The sequence below is a fragment of the Miscanthus floridulus genome, chromosome 6 (assembly GCF_019320115.1).
Source record: "Miscanthus floridulus cultivar M001 chromosome 6, ASM1932011v1, whole genome shotgun sequence".
Taxonomy (NCBI): Eukaryota; Viridiplantae; Streptophyta; class Magnoliopsida; order Poales; family Poaceae; genus Miscanthus; species Miscanthus floridulus.
The window spans coordinates 123,057,220-123,079,195 of NC_089585.1; the positions used below are offsets into that span (position 1 = coordinate 123,057,220).

A 21,976-nucleotide genomic window follows, 5' to 3' on the forward strand; every position below is an offset into this window, starting at 1 on the left:
GACAACGCCATGGGAATGAATATGGTTTTAAAGGGCATGCATAATGTGCTGCATTTCCTTCAGGATCACTTCCCTAAGGCCTTGGATGTACATATATTCATCCTAATCCACATGTGCAGTGAAGGCATGGTTTGGATACGCATGTATTCATCTTAATCCATATGTGTTGAAGTATGTTGCAGTGGAATTGAACTAAGTTCCATTCCATTCTATTCCAACCCATGTGGTTTGAAGTGAATACACATGCATACAAACAAGGCCTAACATGATACCATTAGCATATCAGGTTGGCTTGCTCTCTTGCTTTTTGGATAAGTTGGATTATCTCACCTGAGTCACAGTAGCTGCTAAGTGTACTGAACTTTCAGCACATTCTTCTACTATAATAAAGAAACCAGGAATTCATTCTCAAATTTAAAGTAAAGTGCACATTGGACCGTAATATTCTTTATCGGTTGCTCTTTTATACTTGGATAGAGCCGTTTCATGTATGTATGAGTTGATAGTCTGGTGTTGTTGTCAAGTATATTTGCACTAGCAGTATCCCACTACACACTGATAATATAATAGCTAATAACGTGTGCAACTGTGCATAGGGTTCTAATCAGAGTAGTAGCAGTAACCTGATTCCATTACCCGTGGGATGATTTTGCATTGGGCTCAATGTTTGTCAGCTATTGTGAATTTGTGGGAAACTTAAATTGACACGATTTCATGATGCCATTTTCATTTTTTTTTAAGTTCAAATTTTTGTTGTTAAATTGATCATTCTGGACTAATTAAGTCTATTGCTTTCAACCTCTAGAGTGCTTGTACAGGTGAGGAAAAACATCTCAAGGACTGTTTGGATGCTTATAGTCCAAACAGTGCAAGGGTGAGTTTAGTGATGCGTGAGTTGTGGATACGACTATGGTGGAAGAAGGTGAGGTTGGCTGAACAAATACGATAGCATTAACATCATGTCGAACATGTTTGTGACATAGTTTTATAAAACTTGGATGCAGCAGTTAGCAAGCTGCGCTCTGATCAACTTCGTCTTTATCAAGTGTATTTCAATGCTATGCTTGTCTCCTTGGATGACTATGCCCCGTTCGCTTCACTGAAAAAAAAAGCCGAAACACTGTTCCGGCTGATTTATTGTGAGGGAAAAACACTGTTCCGGTTGAAAAAAACGGATTATAAGATAAGCGAACATGACTGATTTGTTGCGCTCTAATCTTTTGTTTTTGTACTTTCATGTTGATCATTTTGCTCTCAAATTCACAAACACAAATAGGTGCTCTGTTCAAAACGAGCATCGACTTAAATGAATTCCTTGTGTTTGGTTGGGTTGATTCTTCCCATTTATCATGCATACGTAAGTTTTATTCTGTTGCAATGCATGATCACTCACCAAGTGAGCAGTGAACTTGGGCCACTGCAGTCTAACTTTTTCCTCTCTTTTTTGTCTCGTGGACCCAGCTGTCTGCAAGGCTACAGGTATCTAGGCTGCTCAACGCAATGGCGTGGCGTACTGCGCCATCGTCCCCCTCGGTGGCGATGATTTGGTGCCGTGGATGATAGCGGACCGCTACAGTGACGAAGCAAATCGGGCTCTAAACATCAATGAACAGTGCTAAAATTACTGTTTGCGTAATAGAGATTAAGGTGAGCAAGGAGGCCATAGCCCACTTTAACCTCGACTAAGCTCCGCCCCTGAACCGCTATGACACTGATATGGAATGATTTCAAATAAAAATCCAACTAATCCTAGTCTAGGACTTGTTTGGATGTAAATCCAAGTCCTAATAATGTCGTATGTACTCTCTTTGTCTCTTCTTAATTGTTCTTTTCACATTTCGAGAAGTCAAACGTACTAAACTTTAACAAAAAAATATAAAAAAATAATATTAATATTCATATATAAAAATATTAATATTTATGCATATAAGAAAATATTAATATTTATGGTACATAATTAATATCATTAAATATATCGTTGAATCTATTTTTGTAAAAAAAATATTTGAAGATACAAATGTTACTGATGTTACGGCCCTGTTTGGCTTACCTCATATTCGGTTTGTTCGGCTTATTTTTTCAGCCGGAACAGTATTTTTCTCTCACAACAATTCAACCAGAACAGTGTTTTTTAGCCAGTTTCAGCCAAGTTTCAGACCAACGAACGGGCCTATTTTTTATAAACCTAGTAAAACTCAAATAATTTTGATCGGCACGAATAACGCAGCGACACATAAAAGAAAAGGAGGGCAATAAATGTGGATAAATTGGGGTATACAACCAAACAAACCTCTTGCAGTATATAAAACATCATAGACCAACCATTTGAACCAGAGCTCCCTACGTCCAGTAGATTTTGCCTAGAGCCCTAGAACATTGCAATCTACAAGAGCACTCAATTATTTTTTTTCGAAAATGCTTGGAACAGGGTGTCCAACCGCCCGGATGTCGCTTCCCAGACTGCAGAAATCACCATCCCATCCGCTCGCTCCTGCCCGCGCGCGTGGCCTTGCTACCATCCCCTCCCTCCATCCCCCACGTGCACCCCCATCCCGCGCCGCGTCCTCCGCCATGCCATGCTCCATCTCCCCCGCGCCCCCTACTCCGCCTCACTGCCTTCTCCAGCGCACGACCCGCCTTCTCCACCGGAGCAACCCACCGCAGCCTTGTCCACCGGAGCGGCGAGCTCTACACCGATGAACTCCACGTGCTGACGAGCCTCCATTCCCAAGCATCAAGGAGATGTTGCGCTGAAAGCGCATGTTGCAAACGTATATTTCAGGTGTTTAGGTGTTTCAGATGTATGTTGCAAGTGTTTCGTATATGTTCCAATATTTCATCTGTATTAAAAGTATGTGGCAAGTGTTTTCATCTGGATGTTGCAAAAGTAGATCTGGATATTGCATATACATGCATGTTGCAAACGTATGTTTTCAAGTGTTTTATCTGGATGTTTGCAATGGTTTTCAAGTGTTTTTCAGGTGTTTTTGCAAGTGATTCGGATGCATGCTTCAAGTGTTTCATTTGTCTTCTTTTATATGTTCCAATGGTTGCATATGGATGTTTCAAAAATAGATCGGGTGTTGCACATAGGATACATGTGGGAAATGGTGGGCGGCGCGGCTACGTTTGGGGCGGCGCGGGCCCGCTGTTGGGGCGCTCGCTTGCCAGCCCAACGCACTGGGGTGCTCGCTCGCTCGCTGAGCGGGCACCGTCCGACGCTAGCGTCCCGGATCGGACGTCCGGGGTGCTAGCAAGTCCTTTTTTTGCAATGTGCAAAGTTAAAATCCAACAAAGAAGCTAGTGACGAGGAACCGTCGTAAAAAAAACTAATGACAAGGAGCCAGCTAGAGGGTTGCTAGCCATCACTAGAGGTATGGTCAACTTATAAGTGTTGTGAAACAGATGACTCTTCCATCGGATGTTCGGATGCTAATTAGGAGGACTAAACATAAGTTAATTATAAAACTAATTGCAGAAGTCGTTGCTAATTCGCGAGATGAATCTATTAAACCTAATTAATCCATTATTAGCACATGTTTACTGTAGCACCACGTTGTCAAATCTTGGACTAGTTAGGCTTAATAGATTTGTCTCGTAAATTAGTCTCAATCTGTGCAATTAGTTTTGTAATTAATATATATTTAGTACTCCAAATTAGTATCAAGCATCTAATGTGACAGGGACTAAACTCTAGGAGGTGAAACCAAACACCAGTGCTTGACCTTTGGGGACAAGACATTTTTTTCACCACACTCCACTTCATCATGTATATATATTCTATCATCAGATCAATGTAGTTTGAAAGAGAATATGTGGCAGGGGAAAGATATACATCTCTACTCCTTTATCATTGCATATATCGATGGCTATTAACTTGTGCACATCTCTTATCCTACAGGTGCTTGAAAGTTGAAAGTGAAAAATGAACTAGAACTAGCAGCTCGCAATCTCGACAACAAATAAGCAAAACAACGCAGCTGACGACATATCAGAGCGACAGAGCGTTGCTAAGGCTATTGCTCAGTGCAAACGGGCAAAGAAGACAACAAACCATTTAAATATATAACAAGACCTAGAAATCAATCTTACAAATAACAGCAGGATTGATATATATTAATAATACGAATGCATCTGGTGATTTGAGTACAGAAACAGTTGGATAGCTTTATACACATGAGAACATGAAAAAACTCGCTGAAAATCAGGCCCTCTCTGCCAGACGTTAGCTTGCTTTAGGTAATGCGGCGTGCCACACTTGTGCTCAGCTAGCGCGCCGAAGCTCGCCAAAACTGGGGCCCTCATTTCGTCAGCCAACATTTGGTGTGGCCAGACCTACGACGACCCTATATACGGCAAGAGCCAAAGAGACCCTTATTTTGTAAGCCGGCCCACATGCTCACCAACATGGCAGGGAAGGGACCAAAGAACGCTGATTCTCAGCACACAGAAGCCTAGGTCACATATACCATGACTGACGCCGGCCATTTTCGGTCTGAAATCAACCAGACCTTGCGCAACAACATTTCTATCATCATCGACTTGTGAAGCCACCACATCAACTTTCAGTTGTCCACCTGGTTCCACAGAAACAACACATCTCGAAAGCTCAATTACACCATGCTTGTTGAAATTCATTCTGCCATATCGAGAATCTAGTAGCAAAATAGCACCATGACTGATACTGACTGTACGGGACATGACTCGTCCTCGAAAATGATCCGGCCATGACCCACGAACAACTCTCACACAGACTGTGGCCTCAACTGATTGAACAAGAAGCGCAACTGCAAACTCAAGTTTACTTCGTTTGCAGCGGGTATATATTGTAGTTATGAAAGGAGGTTCCTCAAAAGAAGCTTGATGGCGGTATTCAAAGACACTGAAGTTGAGCACCTTATCTTCAGACTCAGTTTTGCACTTTGCTTTCAGTTGAACTTCGATAGTAACTGGATCAATTAACACCACAGCACGAGAGGGGCCTGTCAACTGCAAAAAGGGATCCTGCAAGCACCACCATTTATCAATTGATTGTTACTAGTTCGTGATGTCAGGTTTTTATTCCAAAAAAAAAAAGAACAAGGAACAAGGCTACTCCCTCCGTCCAAAAAGAACGCAATTCTGGCTTTGGAGTACATAAGCAATGAGGAAGGACAATATAAGAAATCCATTATTAATGAGGACAGTCAATCCAATATGAATGAAAATGGAAATTTCGCCTACTTGACCACAGAAAGGGCAGACTTGCATGTTACACAGTACTCCCTCAATTCCAAATTATAAGACATTTTGGCCTTTTTACATTGCTTTTACTATGACATAGTGTATATTTAAGTGCATATCAAAAGTTATGAATTTAAAAAAGCCAAAACATCTTATAATTTGATGAAAGGGGGGAAGTAGCATTTAATATTGTTGTTCACGAAGACAAACGCAAATAATAATAACATAAACCATTATAAGTAGAACATCAATCAACCATTATAAAAACAATAAAAGTAGAAAATGCATACAGAAGCGAGCTAAACATCTAGCACAACAAAGAAAATGGACGAAAAAAAAAGAAATTGCATGGCATGTACCTCTTGAGTTATGATTTGGCAACTATCCCTAGTGCGGTCGAAAAGAAGGTTTCGTCTAGGATCTGCGGAGTCCCTGGTGGCAATCAAGCCATAAACGTGCAGTGGCCAGTGGAGACCTTCCTTCTCTTTAAGTTGGGCGACTTTAACTGAGAAGAACTGCAATCCGCTCTGGCATATAGCATGCTTTGGGATGGGTCTAAACGTATAGCGCATGGAGGGCACAGCTGCAACAGGGGATTCGATTAACTAAATAGATTAATCGATCTAGGCGAGATAATCGGGCTGGAATATGAGTTGGCTTGGCTTACTGATGTCCTCGAAGGAACCGTAGTCACTGGCATAGCAGAGTTCCCATGTTCTCCGGAACCCAACGATTTCGAAATCGTCGTCGTCCTCCTCCTCATCCTCAAATCGACCTCCGTCCGTCCTCCTCCTTTCGCAGGCGGTAGGTGTCCGTGCCTGCTCCTGACCCATCTTGCCTAACTCACAAGCCATCCGACCCGATCCGATCTGATGGGATTTTAAACCTGGGTTTCACAGGGGATTTTTTTTTTCGCATACAAAAACGCAAAATTTCTTGAACCTGGACGTGGACGGAAGCGGACCTTGACTGGAGGGAAGGCGCGGTCGGCCGGACGCCGTTGCTAGAGAATCCGATGGATGGACGACGGTGCGGCGTGCCAAGGGTTTGGGTTGGTTCGCTTGTTGCGGCTCTTTCCTGCCTCCTACGGGTCCCTAACGCTCGCGGAACCTCGCTTAGGCTATCCGCAGCCGTGGGACCTCTACTTCCGTCTCTTAAAAAGAATATTCTATCATAATCATCGAGATTCTCTATTTTATGCATATTTCTTCTACACCCGTGTTATCTCTATCTTATACTCTATACAAACTACTCAATATTTTAATTCCCCTCTCTCCCCCTTTCTCTCTCTCCCTAACTCCCAAACTCTCTGCTACAGTGTTGCTACAGTGTTTGCCGTGGCTCTCTCGTGTGTGCGGTCTGTGACGGGTTTTCTGTGCAGCCGGTACGCTCTCGGGGCGTTTGCAGGCGTGCGGTGCGGGCGCGCGGTACGCTACCGCTGGCGTACCGGCCGCTTTAGCGCTGCGCGGTGCGGACTACCTTATACGCGGTTATTAGAGGCCGCTACGTCGCCGCGCGGCCATGGCAATCCGAACATTTCTACGCTTCTCCGGTTCCTTAGGCCCATGAGTTGTTGGGCCACCTGCCACCGTTTGCCGTAGGAAAAAGTCCACTTTACCTCCCTCATCTTTTGCGATAGTCAGCTTTGCCTCCCTGATCCCGAAAACCAGAGAAACGACCTCCCTCATCTATCCAAACCATGCATATGACCCCCATTCCTGGTTTTAGCTGTGATTTTGGCTTTGTTAGCGCCACGGTGGATATGGGTCAAGCTGACTCAGCCCCAGGCTAAATAGAAAGGAAGAGGTCCCGTGAGCCAAAAAAAATCCCCCCAAACGCCGGAGACGACGCCCCACGCTGGAGACGACGCCCACGTCGGCAAACGGAGAAGGGGAGCAGCGGCAAGGCGGTGCGCTGGTCGGGCGCAGGGCGCAGCGCGCAGGCAGGAGCATTGCCGCTGCTCGGGCACCGATCGCCGCAAGCAGTGAAGCACAGGATTTGTGCTGACCAGGGTGAGCGGTAAGGCACAAATGGATCTGTGTAGTTTTGAGTTGTTTTTGTTTCGGATTTCTTGATTCCCTTGAAATTTGTGTTATTTAACTAGTGATTGGTACATCTGACTATGATTATAGCCTTTGCTTTATAGTGTTCGTCATATTTTAAGGCCAACAGGCGCCTTTATGTAGCACTTGTAGTCATATTTTAAGCACTGATATTGTTTATTGGACCGATTTGATCAGTACTGAACCGCATAGCATGTATGTTTTGCATGTAGGCTTCAGGTGCTTAGCAATGGATGGTTGTGACTTGCTCCCTGTTCGGTTCCATTTTAATGGGGAGTTCATGAGGAAAAGCGATAGACTGTTTTATGATAGAGGAACTGAAGCTATGTCTTTTATAGACCAAGATAAGATGTCACTGCCTGAAGTTGTTGGTCATCTCCGTGACCATTGCAATGTCAAAGAAGGCACAATGTTGCATTGGCTATTTCCAGGGACAAACATGAGTACAGGCCTAAGAGCTCTGGTTGATGACAAAGTGTGCTAGTACATGTCTGACAACACTACTGAAGATGGTGTTGCCGATGTGTTCATTGAAAATCACGCGCTGGATGCAATAGCTGAAGCAAGTGAGTATGAGGGAGAGATGGAAGCTGGCTCAGAGGATGATGACATAGAAGATGAAGATCTACATCCTTTGGCTGTTTGGAGAAAATATGAAAGCAAAGAAGTAGAGAAGCAAGTTGCCCTTGTTAGAGAATTTTACAGTAGTCCAAGTAAAGGGAAAGAACAAGCAAAGCACATGCCTGGAGAGACAGCGAGAGGTGATGATGAAGAGAAGTCTGACACTGATGTAGAAGAGAAGTCTGACACTGACAGTGAGTACATGCCTGGAGACTCATGCAGTTCAGGTGATGATGAAGAAGCAGACCAAATACATAGGAAATTTAAGGATTTCAAGAAGAAGTTCAAGAGGGGTGAGGCAACAAGCTTAGATGATGTGATATATGAGGGTGTTGCATCTAGGCCTGGAACTGGGCAAGATGATGAGGATGATGGCAACTGCACTCCATATGTAGATAGTACTGATGCAGAATCTGTTGATGAAGGGCAAGGTAGCATGCATCCAAGATTTAACAAGAAGAATCCTATTGTCAATTTTAAGTTGGGAATGAAGTTTAGTTCTAAGAAGCAATTCAAGAAGGCTGTAATTAAACATGGCCTGGATGAGAGAAAGGTTATTGTCTTTGCTAAGGATGATCCAAAGAGGGTGAGGACCAAATGTGACTGGAAAGGTTGTCCATGGGTATGTTTGTTGTCAAATACTTCTAGGTCTGATAGCTGGCAGATATCTACATTTGTAAATAATCACATGTGTCCATCAAGAAGAGACAACAAACTAGTCACCTCAACTGTAATTGCTAAAAAATATGAGAAGTTCATTTTTTCCAACCCATGCTGGAAACTTGGGCATATGTTGCAGACAGTTCAAGAAGAAATGTTTGCCAAAGTTTCTATGTCCAAGCTAAAGAGAGCAAAAGGACTAGTGATGAAGAAAGCATTGGATGCAACTAAAGGGCAGTACTCTAGGCTGTATGACTACCAGATGGAGCTTCTCAGAAGCAACCCAGGAAGCACTATTATTGTTAACAAGGAAGATAATGTAGAGCCTCCTATTTTTAGAAGAATGTACATATGTCTGCATGCTTGTAAAGAAGGGTTCAAAGCTGGCTGTAGGAAGGTTGTTGGGTTAGATGGTTGTTTCTTCAAAGGAGCAACTAATGGTGAACTTCTTTGTGCTGTTGGGAGGGATGCTAATAACCAGATGTATCCTATTGCTTGGGCTATTGTGGACAGGGAGAACAATGAAAATTGGGATTGGTTCTGTGATATGCTCTTTAGGGATGTTGGTGTGCATGGAGGAAAGGAATGGGTTTTCATCTCAGACCAACAAAAGGTAACCTCCTGTTAATCTTTTTTGTTGTTTTCACAATTCTAAACATGTGATGGTAGATGCTTTATAATTTTTCCAACTTGTGCAGGGAATTCTTAATGCAGTTAGCAAATGGGCACCAGAAGCTGAACATAGGAAGTGTGCTAGGCACATTTATGCCAACTGGAAGAAGAAGTTTCCTAAGAAGGACTATCAGAAAAGGTTTTGGATGTGTGCTAAAGCACCTTGCCTTATGCTTTTCAACTTGGCAAGAGCGAGACTAGCACAAAAAACCAGAGAAGGGGCACAAGCTATTCTGAACACTCATCCACAGCATTGGAGCAGAGCTTGGTTCAGGTTGGGCTCTAACTGTGACTCAGTAGATAATAATATTTGTGAGTCATTCAACAAATGGATCATTGAGGCTAGGTTCTTCCCAATAATCACCATGTTAGAAACAATTAGAAGGAAAGTAATGGTGAGGATCCAAGAATAGAGAACTAAATTAGGGAAGTGGACAAGTGTTATATGCCCAAACATCAATAAAAAATTAAATGTCTATATATCTTTGTCTGCACACTGCCATGCCATCTGCAATGGGGAAGAGAAATATGAAGTTAGACTGTCTCCAATGAAGAGATGCAAACCCAAAATGCGTTACGCACATTTGATTTGCCTACCGAAAATAGCCTCCAACGGCTGACCCAGACGGACGACGCATTTTGCCTACCGACAGAAGCGATACGCAAAAAAGCCTGCCCTCTCTCCTCGGTACGCAAATCTCCGCCCGTTCGTGCACGCCTCCGCAACGCCGAGGTGGCCCGCTCCCGCACCGGCCGCACCGCCAGCCCCGCTCGTCTCTGACGCCCGAAGTGGTGGGCCCGTGGCGAGGCGCGGCCAGCTCGGCGAGGCGAGACCGCGGACGTCGGGGAAGAAGAAGGAGAGGGAGGGGGGTCGGATCCGGCCGCGGACGCGAGATCTGCCGGCGCGGACGCGAGCTCCGTCGGGGAAGAAGAAGGAGAGGGAGGGGGGCCGGATCCGGGTGTGGGCGCGAGATCCGCCAGACGCGAGCTCCGCCGGGCGCGAGCTCCGTCGGGGAAGAAGAAGGAGAGGGAGGGGGGCCGGATCCGGGCGCGGACGTGAGCTCCGCTGGGCGTGAGCTCCGTCGGGGAAGAAGAAGGAGAGAGAGGGGGGCCGGATCCGGGCACGGACGCGAGCTCCGCCGAGCCACGGGCGCGAGATCCGCTGGCGTGGGCGCGAGCTTGGCCGGGGGAGGAGGCCCCGTCCCCGCACCGCGCTCCTGGGCGCGAGATCTGCCGGCGTCGGGGACGGCCCGCGCGGCCGCGGGGTTGGACGGGGTGCTCGGGGCGGCGCCCACGCTGCCGGCGTCGGGGAAGGCACGGGTGGGTGGGCGCCCGGCGGTGGGTGGACGGCCGTGGATTTGGGTGTGGCCGTTGGAGCGGAGATATTTAGGTCCGGGCCCTTTTTTACTGTAGACTACCTATAATAGCGAAATGGGTATCGTATTTGGGTCCCTTTGTTGGAGTCAGTCTTAAGCATTACGACAATAGGTTCACAGTGGATTTGGTATCAAAGACATGTTCATGTAGGTATTGGCAATTGTCTGGACTTCCATGTTGCCATGCCATTTCTTGTATTTTGTTCAAGACCAACTGCCTAGATGAATATGTGGCCGACTGCTACTTTGTGTACCATTTCAAACAAACATACAGCCATTGCTTGAATCCAATTGAGGGTATGAATAGCTGGCCCTCATCTAATAGGGTACCCCTTAGAGCTCCTAGTTATGTGAAGATGCCAGGCAGGCCAAAGACTGAGAGGAGAAGGGAGCCCACAGAAGTTAGAAAGGCCACTAAAATGCCAAAAACTAGAACTGTTATCAAATGCAGCAAATGCCACTTGCCTGGGCACAACAGGACAACATGTACCAATATAAGTGGAGCAGGAAGTTCACAGGCAAGAGGATCTCAGTCAGCCGGAGGTAGCTCACAGCCAAAAGGAAATGAGTCATATGCAAGATCACAACCAACAGGATCTCATTCGGCTGCAGGAAGTAACCAAAATGCTATTGTTGTGCTGTCCAACACACAAAAGAGCAGCACAAGCGGTACAAAAAAGAGTTCCACAGCTAATGTATCTATTGCATAGAGCAACAAAAAGGTAAGTTTACCTATATCTCAAAGTTTTAACTTATGCATCTTGTATTTTAAATTCATTCTTCGAACATCATGTACATCTTGCTTCATCTGACTTATGTAGGCAAAGGCAACAAACTCACAGAACATCATCAAATCAAGTGCACGTGCAAGGGTTTCAACAATTCCTTCTGGGTCAGCTACAATAAACCTGCAAGCTAGAGTGCCCACTTCTAATGTTAATTCTAGTGTGCATGTACAGTTAACTGGCGGGACTGCATCTGTGACTGTGTCAGCTCAAGAACCGGCCAAGAAGAAGCCTAAGCCTGCTCCAAAGCAATCTGGAATTGCTCCACTCCAAATGCTTCCTCCATGGTAATCTGATAGGCTGTGATGTGTACAGTCTGCTGGACGTATGCCAAACTTGAATAATTATGTAGGCAGGAAACTTAAGTTCTGTGGTTGATTACCTTTTATGTATGCCAAACTATGTGTTATGCCAAACATCTGGCTTTTATCTATTTGCTACTTATGCCATGTATGACAATTATTTGCACTTTTATCCATTCATCAGTGTTGTGTTATCTGTGAGTACATGCCTATGTTATCTGTATGGTTCCTGCATAGTGCAATTATTTGCCTATGTTATCTGACATTATTATGATGTATGCATTGATTCCTACATAGTGCAAATATAAGATTCAGCATGTATTGCTTTGTTTCTTTTCTAGCACGACAAGAGACAGCTTGTTGGCAAAAAAAAGAAAGAAATTTGATTCATGCCATTACAAAGGGTAACATCCTGCCGATGTCGGCAAACATTGACTACTTATACATTTGCATGACAACCAACACAAGGAGAATGACAGAATTAAAACCTAACAATACTAGGACAGCAACACCAACACACATCATCCAATTCAAATGTCCTTGCTTCTTTTTGCCTCCCTTCTTGGCCGAAGCTATAGTCCTCCTGTGCTCATACACACCAGCAGCTTCTTTCTTCATCACCTGTTCATACATCTCAGCTTGCACACTATCATCTGTCATCTCCAATGGATGGTAATGACACATCTCAGATTCTGGAAGCATCCCATAATTAACAAGAAAGTTGGCATATTCTTCTTCGAACATGTAGAAATCATAAAGAGGAAACTGCAATGCCAAACCAACAGAATAAATCACAAACCCTAAATTTCAATTACCATTGACAATTTCAACAAGGAAACCAAACCTTCTTGTACTTCCTCGGGCATTTGAAGAACCTTTCCATTGGGTGCTTGTCTGATTTTGACAACAGCTCTAAAATCCTCCCCATGCCACAGTAAGGACACTAGATCAGCGGCAGCCCACTCTCTCCTAGCGGTGGCTCTCCCGCGAAAACTGGCTGCGGCAGGAGAACACGCGACGTGCTAGGGTCCATGGGAGACGGCGGCGAGCAGGTGCCGGAGGCAAGGAAGAACTAGCGTCAGCGGCGGGGTGGCTAGGGTGCGTGAGCAGGGGCCCGCCCGGGATGCTCCTGCCTGCGCGCTGCGCGCTGCGCCCGACCAGCGCCTAGATCCCACCGCCTCGCCGCTGCTCCCCTTCTCCGTTTGCCGGCGTGGGCATCGTCTCCGGCGTGGACGAACAAGGCCGCCCGTGTGCGAGCTAAGGTTGTAATTTGGGGGGATTTTTTTTGGCTCCCAGGACCTCTTTCTTTCTATTTAGCCTGGGGCTGAGTCAGCTTGGCCCATATCCACCGTGGCGCCAACAAAGCCAAAATAACAGCTAAAACCAGGACTGGGGGTCATGTGCATGGTTTGGATAGATGAGGGAGGTCGTTTCTCTGGTTTTCGGGATCAGGGAGGCAAAGCTGACTATCGCAAAAGATGAGGGAGGTAAAGTGGACTTTTTCCTTTGCCGTATGAAAAGCTTTTTATTTTTCGAAAAAAGTCCACGTTACCTCCCTTAATTTTCGTAAAAGTTCACTTTTTCTTTCTGAACTCTAAAATAAGACAAAACACCTCTCTCAACTTTTAAAATTGTTTATCTTGCCTCCTTGACCCTGTTATAAGCAGTTTTGAAGGCGGTTTTGTCTTTTTTTTTTATTTATTTCGACTGAATCTTCAAAAAATCATAGTAAATTATAAAAAATCATAAAATAGAAAATCCAATTTTGTTGGACTCCACATGAGTAGATCTACATGGTGAACATATAATATGGTATACTTTAGTACAAAGTTTTTGCTGTGACTTTAGATCTAAACTTTTTTGTAATTAATTAGAATAATTCATAGCTGCAGTTCCTATGGTCCAATTGTGATAAAATTTTTATGGTGGGTCAATTATTGTATGATTGAACTGTAATAAAAAATTCATACTCACTGGATCATGTATAGCTTAGTTATAGATTTATTTATATTTAACGAACATAAACCTAAATAAAATCTATAACTAAGTTAAAATCTATAACTAAGCTATACATGATCTAATGAGTATAAAATTTTTACTACAGTTTAAACATACAATAATTAACCCATCATAAAAATTTCACCACAATTGGACCATAAAAACTGCAGCTATGAATTATTCTAATTAATTACATAAAAACATAGATCTAAAGTCACAGCAAAAACTTTATACTAAAGCATACCATATTATATATTTACTGTGTAGATCTACTCATGTGGAGTCCAACAAAATTAGATTTTCTATTTTATGATTTTTCTGTGATTTACTATGATTTTTCAAAGATTCAGTCGAAATAAAAAAAAGACAAAACCGCCTTCAAAACGCTTATAAGAGGGCCAGAGAGGAGGTAAGATGAACGGTTTAAAAAGTTGAGGGAGGTGTTTTGCCCTGTTTTGGAGTTCAGGAAGGAAAAGCGAACTTTCGTAAAAGTTAATAGAGGTAACGTGAACTTTTTCCTTCTTTTTTATCTCGTGGAAGGAGCCTCGGGCATGAGTTGTTGGGCCACCTGCCACCGCTTGCCGTATCAAAAGCTTTTTTTTTTCTTGTTTGTCGTATCAAAAGCTGGCTCGAAGCGAAATCGTCTATGAAGCGTCTAACCAACAAGGGTTTTATTCATTGCTAAAAAAACAAGGGTTTTATCAACGTTTTTCTTCCTCCTCGTCCCTGCCGTCGTCCACCACCCTACCGTGGTCGCCTTTTTCTTCTCCCCCTTCTTCCGTGGCGAGCTCCTGCCATAGATGCCCCTGTCCTGATTAGTCCGGCTGCCTCCGCCGCCGCCACGACCCGAACGCCGCCCTCCCGCCGTTCCCACCGCCTGCCCCGCCTGCCTTCCCCGATTTCCCCTTCTAAGGCTACCGAATTTGGAGAAGAAGAGAGGGAGACCCCGGAGAAACAGTGTGCGCGGACGAAGAGAAATTGAATGTCCAACACTGTTGTTGGATAGTGTCTCAGTCGTCTAACGTCGCGGGGCGCGACGTCGCTCCACAGTCGGCGCATCTTAACCCTCCGTTATGCATCAACGGCCACCCCACCGAAGTCATCTAGCAGGCTGGTTTGAGCGGCCCATCTCAGCCCACCACACCGACTGACCATCTAAAAGTCTATCTAATTTTGTGGAGAAAAAGAAACAGCCATGGCACTAAAATCTTTTTCTCCATGTTAAAGTTGACGCAGAATAGTTGATGTTTTTTTCAATCAATTCAACACAATCTAATTAGAGAGGACAAAAGCAACCAAACTATGGCACCACCATTGCAATGGAAGAGAAAAAAGAGGAGCAGTGCATCCTGTAATCTGAATAAAGATGGGGATGGTTGCTCCGTGGAGCGAACCGGATGTGACCCATACAACCAAATAAGTACTCCAGGAGCACCGGTCTATCCATTCATATATCCTGCTTTAACCCGTTGCTCCAATGGATCGGGTGGGTCAATCCATCCTGAGGGTGAGCTTGCTAGCTCCAGCAACACTAATCCATCCCGAGGATGAGCTAGCTAGATGTGAAAAAAAAACCATTGCAAGCCAAAGTTAGGTAAAAAAATTTATCCCATCACAAGCCAAAGTTAGGTAAAAAAATTTATCCCACTGCAAGCCAAAGTTAGGTAAAAAATCGCTCTAGATTTGATTAGCCAAGTATGAGAGGTTGGCAAGTTTTAGTAGCCAACTAAATAATAGTCAAATCTTTGGTTTGACATATTTTAGAAGGGAAGCACTGGCGCCGTCCGATGGATACGGATCCATCGGACGGTTCTGTGGATGCACTCCCCCAGCGTGCAACCAGCCCCCCCAGCGATGCGCGCAAGGAGCGGACCCGCTGGCGATGGTACGAGGCCGGGACAGCAGCATGGACCGACACCGCCGCCCTGAGATCACGCACCCGCACGAATTGCCACTGCTGCGTCTTTGTCGAACAAAGAGCCCCGTTAACACCGACGAACCCGCGACTTGCGATGCCTACGAAGAGCACCGCTAGCCTCTGTGCCGCGCGAGTCCGCACGCCACCAGATCACCCCCGCATCCCGCCGCGTCCACCCCACGCCCGCGACGAGCATGCTGCATGCCCAGCGCCCCCCACGGCCATAGCACCCCGCGTCTGCCGGCCCCAGCACCTCCGCCCGCTAGGCCCCGGCGAACCATGCGCCCCCGTCCGTCCCGGCCCCTCCCCGGCCGAACAACATAGAAAGCTGGAATAAAACATGTGCAACAATACGAAAAAAACTACTACAACATTAGACTGAAGCAGCTGAAACACCATGTACATATATATTGCAACAACAAGGAACAACAGCTGCAACATTAGGATGAAAGCAGTTGAAACACCATGAATATATTATTGCAACAAAAAAAACAGCTGAAACATTTGGCTGAAGCAGCTGAAACACCATGAACATATTATTGTAACAACACGGAACAAATTGCTGCAACAATAGGTTGAATGAGTTGAAATATTTAGAATATATTATTGCAACAACACCGAACAAACTGTTACAACAAATAGGTTGAAGGAGCTGAAACATTTGGAACATATTATTGCAACACTGGTGTGAAGCATATGAAACAACGTTTGAAATAAAAACACTTGCAACAACATGGAACAATTACTACAACATGAGATTGAAGCAACTGAAACATACTACAACATCTCAAGCAGTACTACTGTAATATCGTAAAAACATCTATTGCAACAACAATAAAAAATCATTGCAATATTTGAAATCATCCGTTGCGACATAAAAAAAACATCACAACACAGCGAGATCTGACCCCCCGAGAGCTCGCCGGAACCCTAGCCACCGTTGCATCCCTTAGATCCAGAGGAGTAGGAGGAGGGCTCAGATCTAGAGAAGGAGGAGGAGGGTTCAGATCTAGATCTAGAGGAGGAGGAGCAAGGCCTCAGATCCAGATCCCTCTGCGACCTACCTCGTTGGAGCCGCCGCTGTCGTCCTCGTCTCCGGTGGGGTGCGGGAGCCGAGTCGCAGGGAGAGTGGGGCTGCATGGAGGTCATGGAGGGCGAGGGACGGAGGGAGGAAGGGAGCACGCGGCGGGCGGGCGCGCAGCGAGCTCACGTGCGGAGGAAGGGAGGGAGGTCGCGGAGGGGCGAGGGACGGAGGGAGGGAGGGAGCTCGCGCGGCGATGGCGCGAAGAGCGGGCAGGAAAGCGGCGCGGAGAGCGAGTGCAGGAGAGAGCGAGGGCGGGGGAACGGGCGGAGTGCAACTGAGGGAGAGAGCGACCGCGGGGCAGCGGGCGGAGTGGGTGAAGTGTGAGTGCGGGGGGAGCGGGTGAAGTGAAGCAGCGTCGGGCGAGCGGATAAGATGAGGCGCGGTCGGTGAAGTCGTGAATGGTAGTTGGACGCGCGTCCGGCGCGTCGGACGTACGCGTCATAGCATTTCCGATTTTAGAAGCTAACCAACCAAGCCCTATATGCCCAGATCCTAGCCAACAACCGGCCTAGGTCAAATGTTGATTGGATGAAAGAATTTTTCCACATATTTGTCTTTACAGATTGTCATGATTCTTGTTGCCTTCCTGCAGTACCTTGAACGATTTATGTACAAATATTTTATCATTTTTAACCACACACAGTTAAAGCAGCACAAGTAAATTGATAACTGAACTGACGAATACGTGGTATTTCCCTGGCTACTCTGGAGTTCCATGCATTGTCAAAGCTTAACCAGCAAGAACCTGATGCTGTGCAAGGCAGCAGCGTTTGAACACAAGTCCACAAACTACACAAAACAACAAGGCTTCGCCATTACTGTAAGACCAGAAACTAAAAAATCAAAAACACCTCTCAGGTTCACTAGCGCAGAAAATCAAAACACCACTCATGAACACAGTTATTGAGATTGCATTCATCAGTAACGTACAAAATTATATCCTTCATATTCATTTTGGAGATAAATATTTGTCAGCCTAGAGAATGCAAAGGATTCTTGCATTTTACACGCTGTCAACTGGCATCACATCTTTAAGAGAGATATTTGAGATCCTCTACTTCTTAGTGAATGCAAATTACCAGATTGGACCTCTTCCAATACAAATTGGATCACCTTTCTTTTCTCCTCCTGCAAGTAAGCATGCACATTTTATCATCTTGAATTGGATCAACAGCAGCATAGGGATTGGCAATAACAATATGCAAACAGTTCTCAAAGAATGTGGCCATCATAGAGTTAGTCTCATATGTCAATTAATTGATCAAACTCTCAAAGCACCAGAATTATGCATGATGCAGGACTAGTTTTACACAGGATTGGATAGCTTCAGTTTAAGATGACGCAGGACTAGTTTTACACAGGATTGGATAGCTTCGGTTTAAGCTACTTGACTCAAAGGAGACCAAGTCTATGAATAATAACATCGGACCCTTGGCTGAGATCCAACGGCGATTGGCTCCCAGGTCTATGAATAATAGCAAAGTTTGGGGACTTTTAGTAGTCAATGTAGTTATAGATGACTCTTTGCTGACCAGAATTTTGAATCCCAAATTACAATATTATCATGCCACCATTAAGTCTGCTATATTTGCTGAGTATACTTTAATACTTTATGTCCAAGCTTTTTGTATTGTATGAGGTGGGAACATCTAATGGCAAGAGTGCAACCGGCCAGTGGCGGACCCAGGATCTGAGACCAGGGTAGTCCTGGTAAAAAAATTTCATGTGTAATACTATAAAATCCAAACAAAAAGTTCGGCAAACATAGCTATAAATTAACCAAATTATGATAATACATTTAAAATGTTCAAAACTTACATAAATACTCCCTCCATACTGGTAAAGAAAGTCGTTTAGGATATGATTTAGCATACCCAGGAGTGATTAATTAAGGGGTATTTTTTCCTGTTTTCCCTTATTAAATAAGGTTGCGGGTATTGCCTATCCAATAAACTTTCGTAGCTGGACTAGTAAGCGTGTTGCAGCCCGAGGCACGAGGTCTCTGGTTTGATCCCTCTCGGGCGCGTTATTTTTTTTGAAGAGCTCGTGGATTTGCGGTGTCTTCGGCCTAGACTGAGACGAGAGTGACCGTGGACCAGTTTCTGAAAAGTAGTAATAGAATTTTAGGCCAAATTTGTGGGTAGTCCTGGGCCTACCCATGCTACCTGCTGGGTCCGCCACTGCAACCAGCTGCCAAGGTAGAATGAACAAGTCTTTTTGTGTTATATGAAAGGAATGCAGCATGAGCTGGCCCAAAATTGAGGAATCAGGTAAGATTGATCATCATACTCTTCGTATGAAAGACTGCTCAAAACAATTGTGCAACAGCAAGTACAATTGCCTAATAATGCAGCCAGGACTCAGGAGACGAGAAGATGTCATTATTAATACAATAACTTGCTGCAGCGATGTGTGTTATCTAAGCCGACTGCTACAGGCAACACAACCCTCTGCTCATCAATCTATCCCTCAGCAACAACTGCCCTGACATCTTCATATCATATATTCAGGAAATCAGGGCACAAAGTGAAGAGGAGCTCAAAGTTCAGTGTATGTTCATCTTGTTTTCTTTCCCCATGCTCTCTGATAAATACTTCACAAAATGTATGTGTCATTATTCATGCTGCCAAACGCTTCGTGCTAAGTATAACATTTCAAAAGCTGTAAGTGTCACTATTCTTATTACCGAAATCTAATGCCGTCTAATGTTTTTTTATGTTTTTAGTGGATATCATGTTTGAGGATGGAGAATTTCACTACTGATTTTCATCATGCTTTGCCGAGATCTTACCACTGCAGCTTACATGAGCTACTGCAACTTACATGATTAGTGATCCACCTTGAGGCTTGTTGTTTGGTGATGCAGGTTTACCCCAGAGATGCCGACCCTACAGCTCTATGATTTGATTTGTCCTGCATACAAATTTCAGTTGCAAAATTTAAGTGGAGAACATCAACCACCCATAATGTAATTGTGGAATATTGTGAGTGATGTTACCTTTGTCTTGTATGACTCAATCTGCCTAAGAAGTTTCGTCCTCATACCTTCCACCTTATCAGGGTCCTTGCACTCTCTTAGCACCATGTCAACCCAATCTGTGGCGCGAACTCCAGCACTGTTCCTTGACCACCATCGGCAGATTACTTCAGCCACAGCCATGACATATATGCCACAGTCATGGCAATTCCTCTGTTGTGGTGTGGCAGCATTGATCAACTGCGCATCTTGTACATCAGGGAGCCCCTCTCGGATCATGTTTGCAAGATGTTCAGCAGCCTCCAAATTAGCAACCCCATACTATCACGATGAACAAAGCGGTTCCTGTTATTATCTAGCACTAAGAGACTCCAGTGACTTCCGCTGTCTGCGATTCTGGCATCCTCACTGTCAGTCACTACCATTAGCACCAGAGAGCGTGACCTAAGCCTGAGACTGTTCTCCAGTTGCGCGACATAGGGAGAGCCGGCGTTCATCATCCCTGTTATGCTAGGAGGCAGCAATAGCACATCTTCAATGTTGGTAATGCTGGAGGAGAGCTTGGCAAAGGTGGATCCGATCACTGCATCAGTCAGCCACCACGGGCCACGAAGAGTGTCAAGATGAGACTCGTATAGGGAAATGCCTCCGTTCCCCACCACAACCTTGTCAGAAGGAGGAGCTGGAGGAGCATGGTCACAGGAGGCTGAGGGTTGACTATGCTTCAGAGTGTCTTTGGGTATAATTTGTGCATGTCCGGTTGTGCCATGGACCTTCTGGTTAAGCCGTTCTTCTGGGATCAGAACAATTTCTGCTGAAGCCTTGTCCTTCGTAGGCAGGGGTGGGACTGGAGCGCAAGAATCTTTCAGCACTCTGTGACTTGATTTCTCCTGCATACAAATTTCAGTTGAAAAATATAAGTGGAGAACATCAAGCACCCATAATGTAATTGTGGAATATTGCAAGTGATATTACCTTAAGATGCTTAAGCTTCACTTCTGCTAAGTGTTAGCGACCATGATCACCACGTTCCATGGCTCTCCTTGATTGTAGCTAGCTAGGCAGTTACACTACCGTGATGTACATGTATATAGGCGTAAGCCTCTGAGCAATACAACTTGAGTTGTCCAATTTCTCTCTGCCTATCGCTTACATGGTATCCGACGATCTACGATCCTAAACTTCCGCTGCTCCTCCTCCTTCATCCCCTGGCGCCGCCATGAGCTCCTCGTCCTCCTCTCTGGCCTCCGACGACAACTCCGACGTCGAGTCTCAGCTCCCTCACACGCTCCGCGTCCAGACCGAACCGGCCGCTCCGTCGGTTGTCCACGGGATCAACATCCTCAACCGCGTGCCGATCGTCCTCGACTTCAACGAGTCGAACTACGTCGCCTGGGCTCGATCCTTCTCCGCCATCTTCGGCCAGTATGGCCTCCGCGATCACATCGACGGTTCCCGGGCGAAGGGCGACAACTACTGGGTCCAGAACGATTGCACCATCGTTTCCTGGTTCTACAACCGGATCTCGCCCGAGCTCCTCTCCATGGTGTCGGAGGACACCGACACCGCGTACTCCCTCTGGCACGCCGTCCGCAATCTCTTCCACGACAACAAGGACACGCGAGCCGTCTACCTCGGTGCCGAATTCCACAACTTCTACCAAGGTGACCTATCCGTTCTTGACTACTGCTCTCGCATGAAGGTCATGGCGGATTGGCTTGCCGGCCTCGGCGCTCCGGTCAACAACAAGGATCTCATCTACAACATCGTCCACGGCCTCAACCCTCGTCTTCATCACGCCATCCCGCACATCACCCTCCGCCGCCGTCTGTCGTCGTTCCTCAAGACCCGATCCATGCTGCAGCTTGAAGAACAGCGCATTGCCGAGTCCGAGAAGATGCAAGCCGTGGCGGCATTGGTTGCCCAGTCGACACACGCTGGCACATCTGCTGCAACTCCCACGGCGACCGCGCCCGCCATTCTCTAGGCCGCGGCCGCGTCCGTCACCCACGCCGCTCCGGGCACGCCCGCTCAACCAAGTGCACCCGGACGCCCGCCGGCTCCACTGTCTGCACCGCCGACATCCAACACCGGTGGCCGATCCTCCACGAACGCCCACGGCGCGAAGAAGAAAAAGAAGAAAGGCGCTCCCTCCGCACCGGCTCCACCGCCGGGCTTCTGGCCCTCGACGAATCCGTGGACGGGGATGGTTCACACGTGGCCGTTCTAGGCACCACACGCACCCGCGACCACGGCTGGCGTGCTCGGTGCGCGTCCTTCTGCTCCAGCGCCCCAAG

The 21,976-nt window shown here is 45.9% G+C and overlaps 2 protein-coding genes and 1 pseudogene across 4 annotated transcripts in view; 2 read left to right on the forward strand and 1 right to left on the reverse strand.

Annotated features, from left to right (window-relative positions):
• The window catches only part of LOC136461155 (LRR receptor-like serine/threonine-protein kinase RGI3), a gene marked incomplete at its 5' end in the record, with an annotated part of 143,524 nt that overhangs the window by 103,499 nt on the left and 18,049 nt on the right, over nt 1-21,976 (forward strand). The gene's annotated exons all lie outside the window — the stretch shown is intronic.
• Nucleotides 4,096-6,331, reverse strand: LOC136456822 (uncharacterized). Of its 3 annotated transcripts, none has more exons than XM_066456804.1 (4): nt 6,188-6,331; nt 5,891-6,092; nt 5,583-5,806; nt 4,096-5,004 (listed from the first exon to the last, which is right to left on the reverse strand). In XM_066456804.1, exons 2-4 carry the CDS (start codon nt 6,075-6,077, stop codon nt 4,375-4,377), a joined length of 1,041 nt encoding a protein of 346 aa, XP_066312901.1. In that variant the 5' UTR covers nt 6,078-6,092; nt 6,188-6,331; the 3' UTR covers nt 4,096-4,374. The 3 variants fall into 3 exon arrangements, with proteins under 3 accessions (XP_066312901.1, XP_066312902.1, XP_066312903.1); XM_066456805.1 differs by having other exon boundaries at nt 5,891-6,109; nt 6,188-6,328; XM_066456806.1 differs by having other exon boundaries at nt 6,166-6,317.
• LOC136457308 (uncharacterized) lies at nt 7,516-11,691 on the forward strand (annotated as a pseudogene).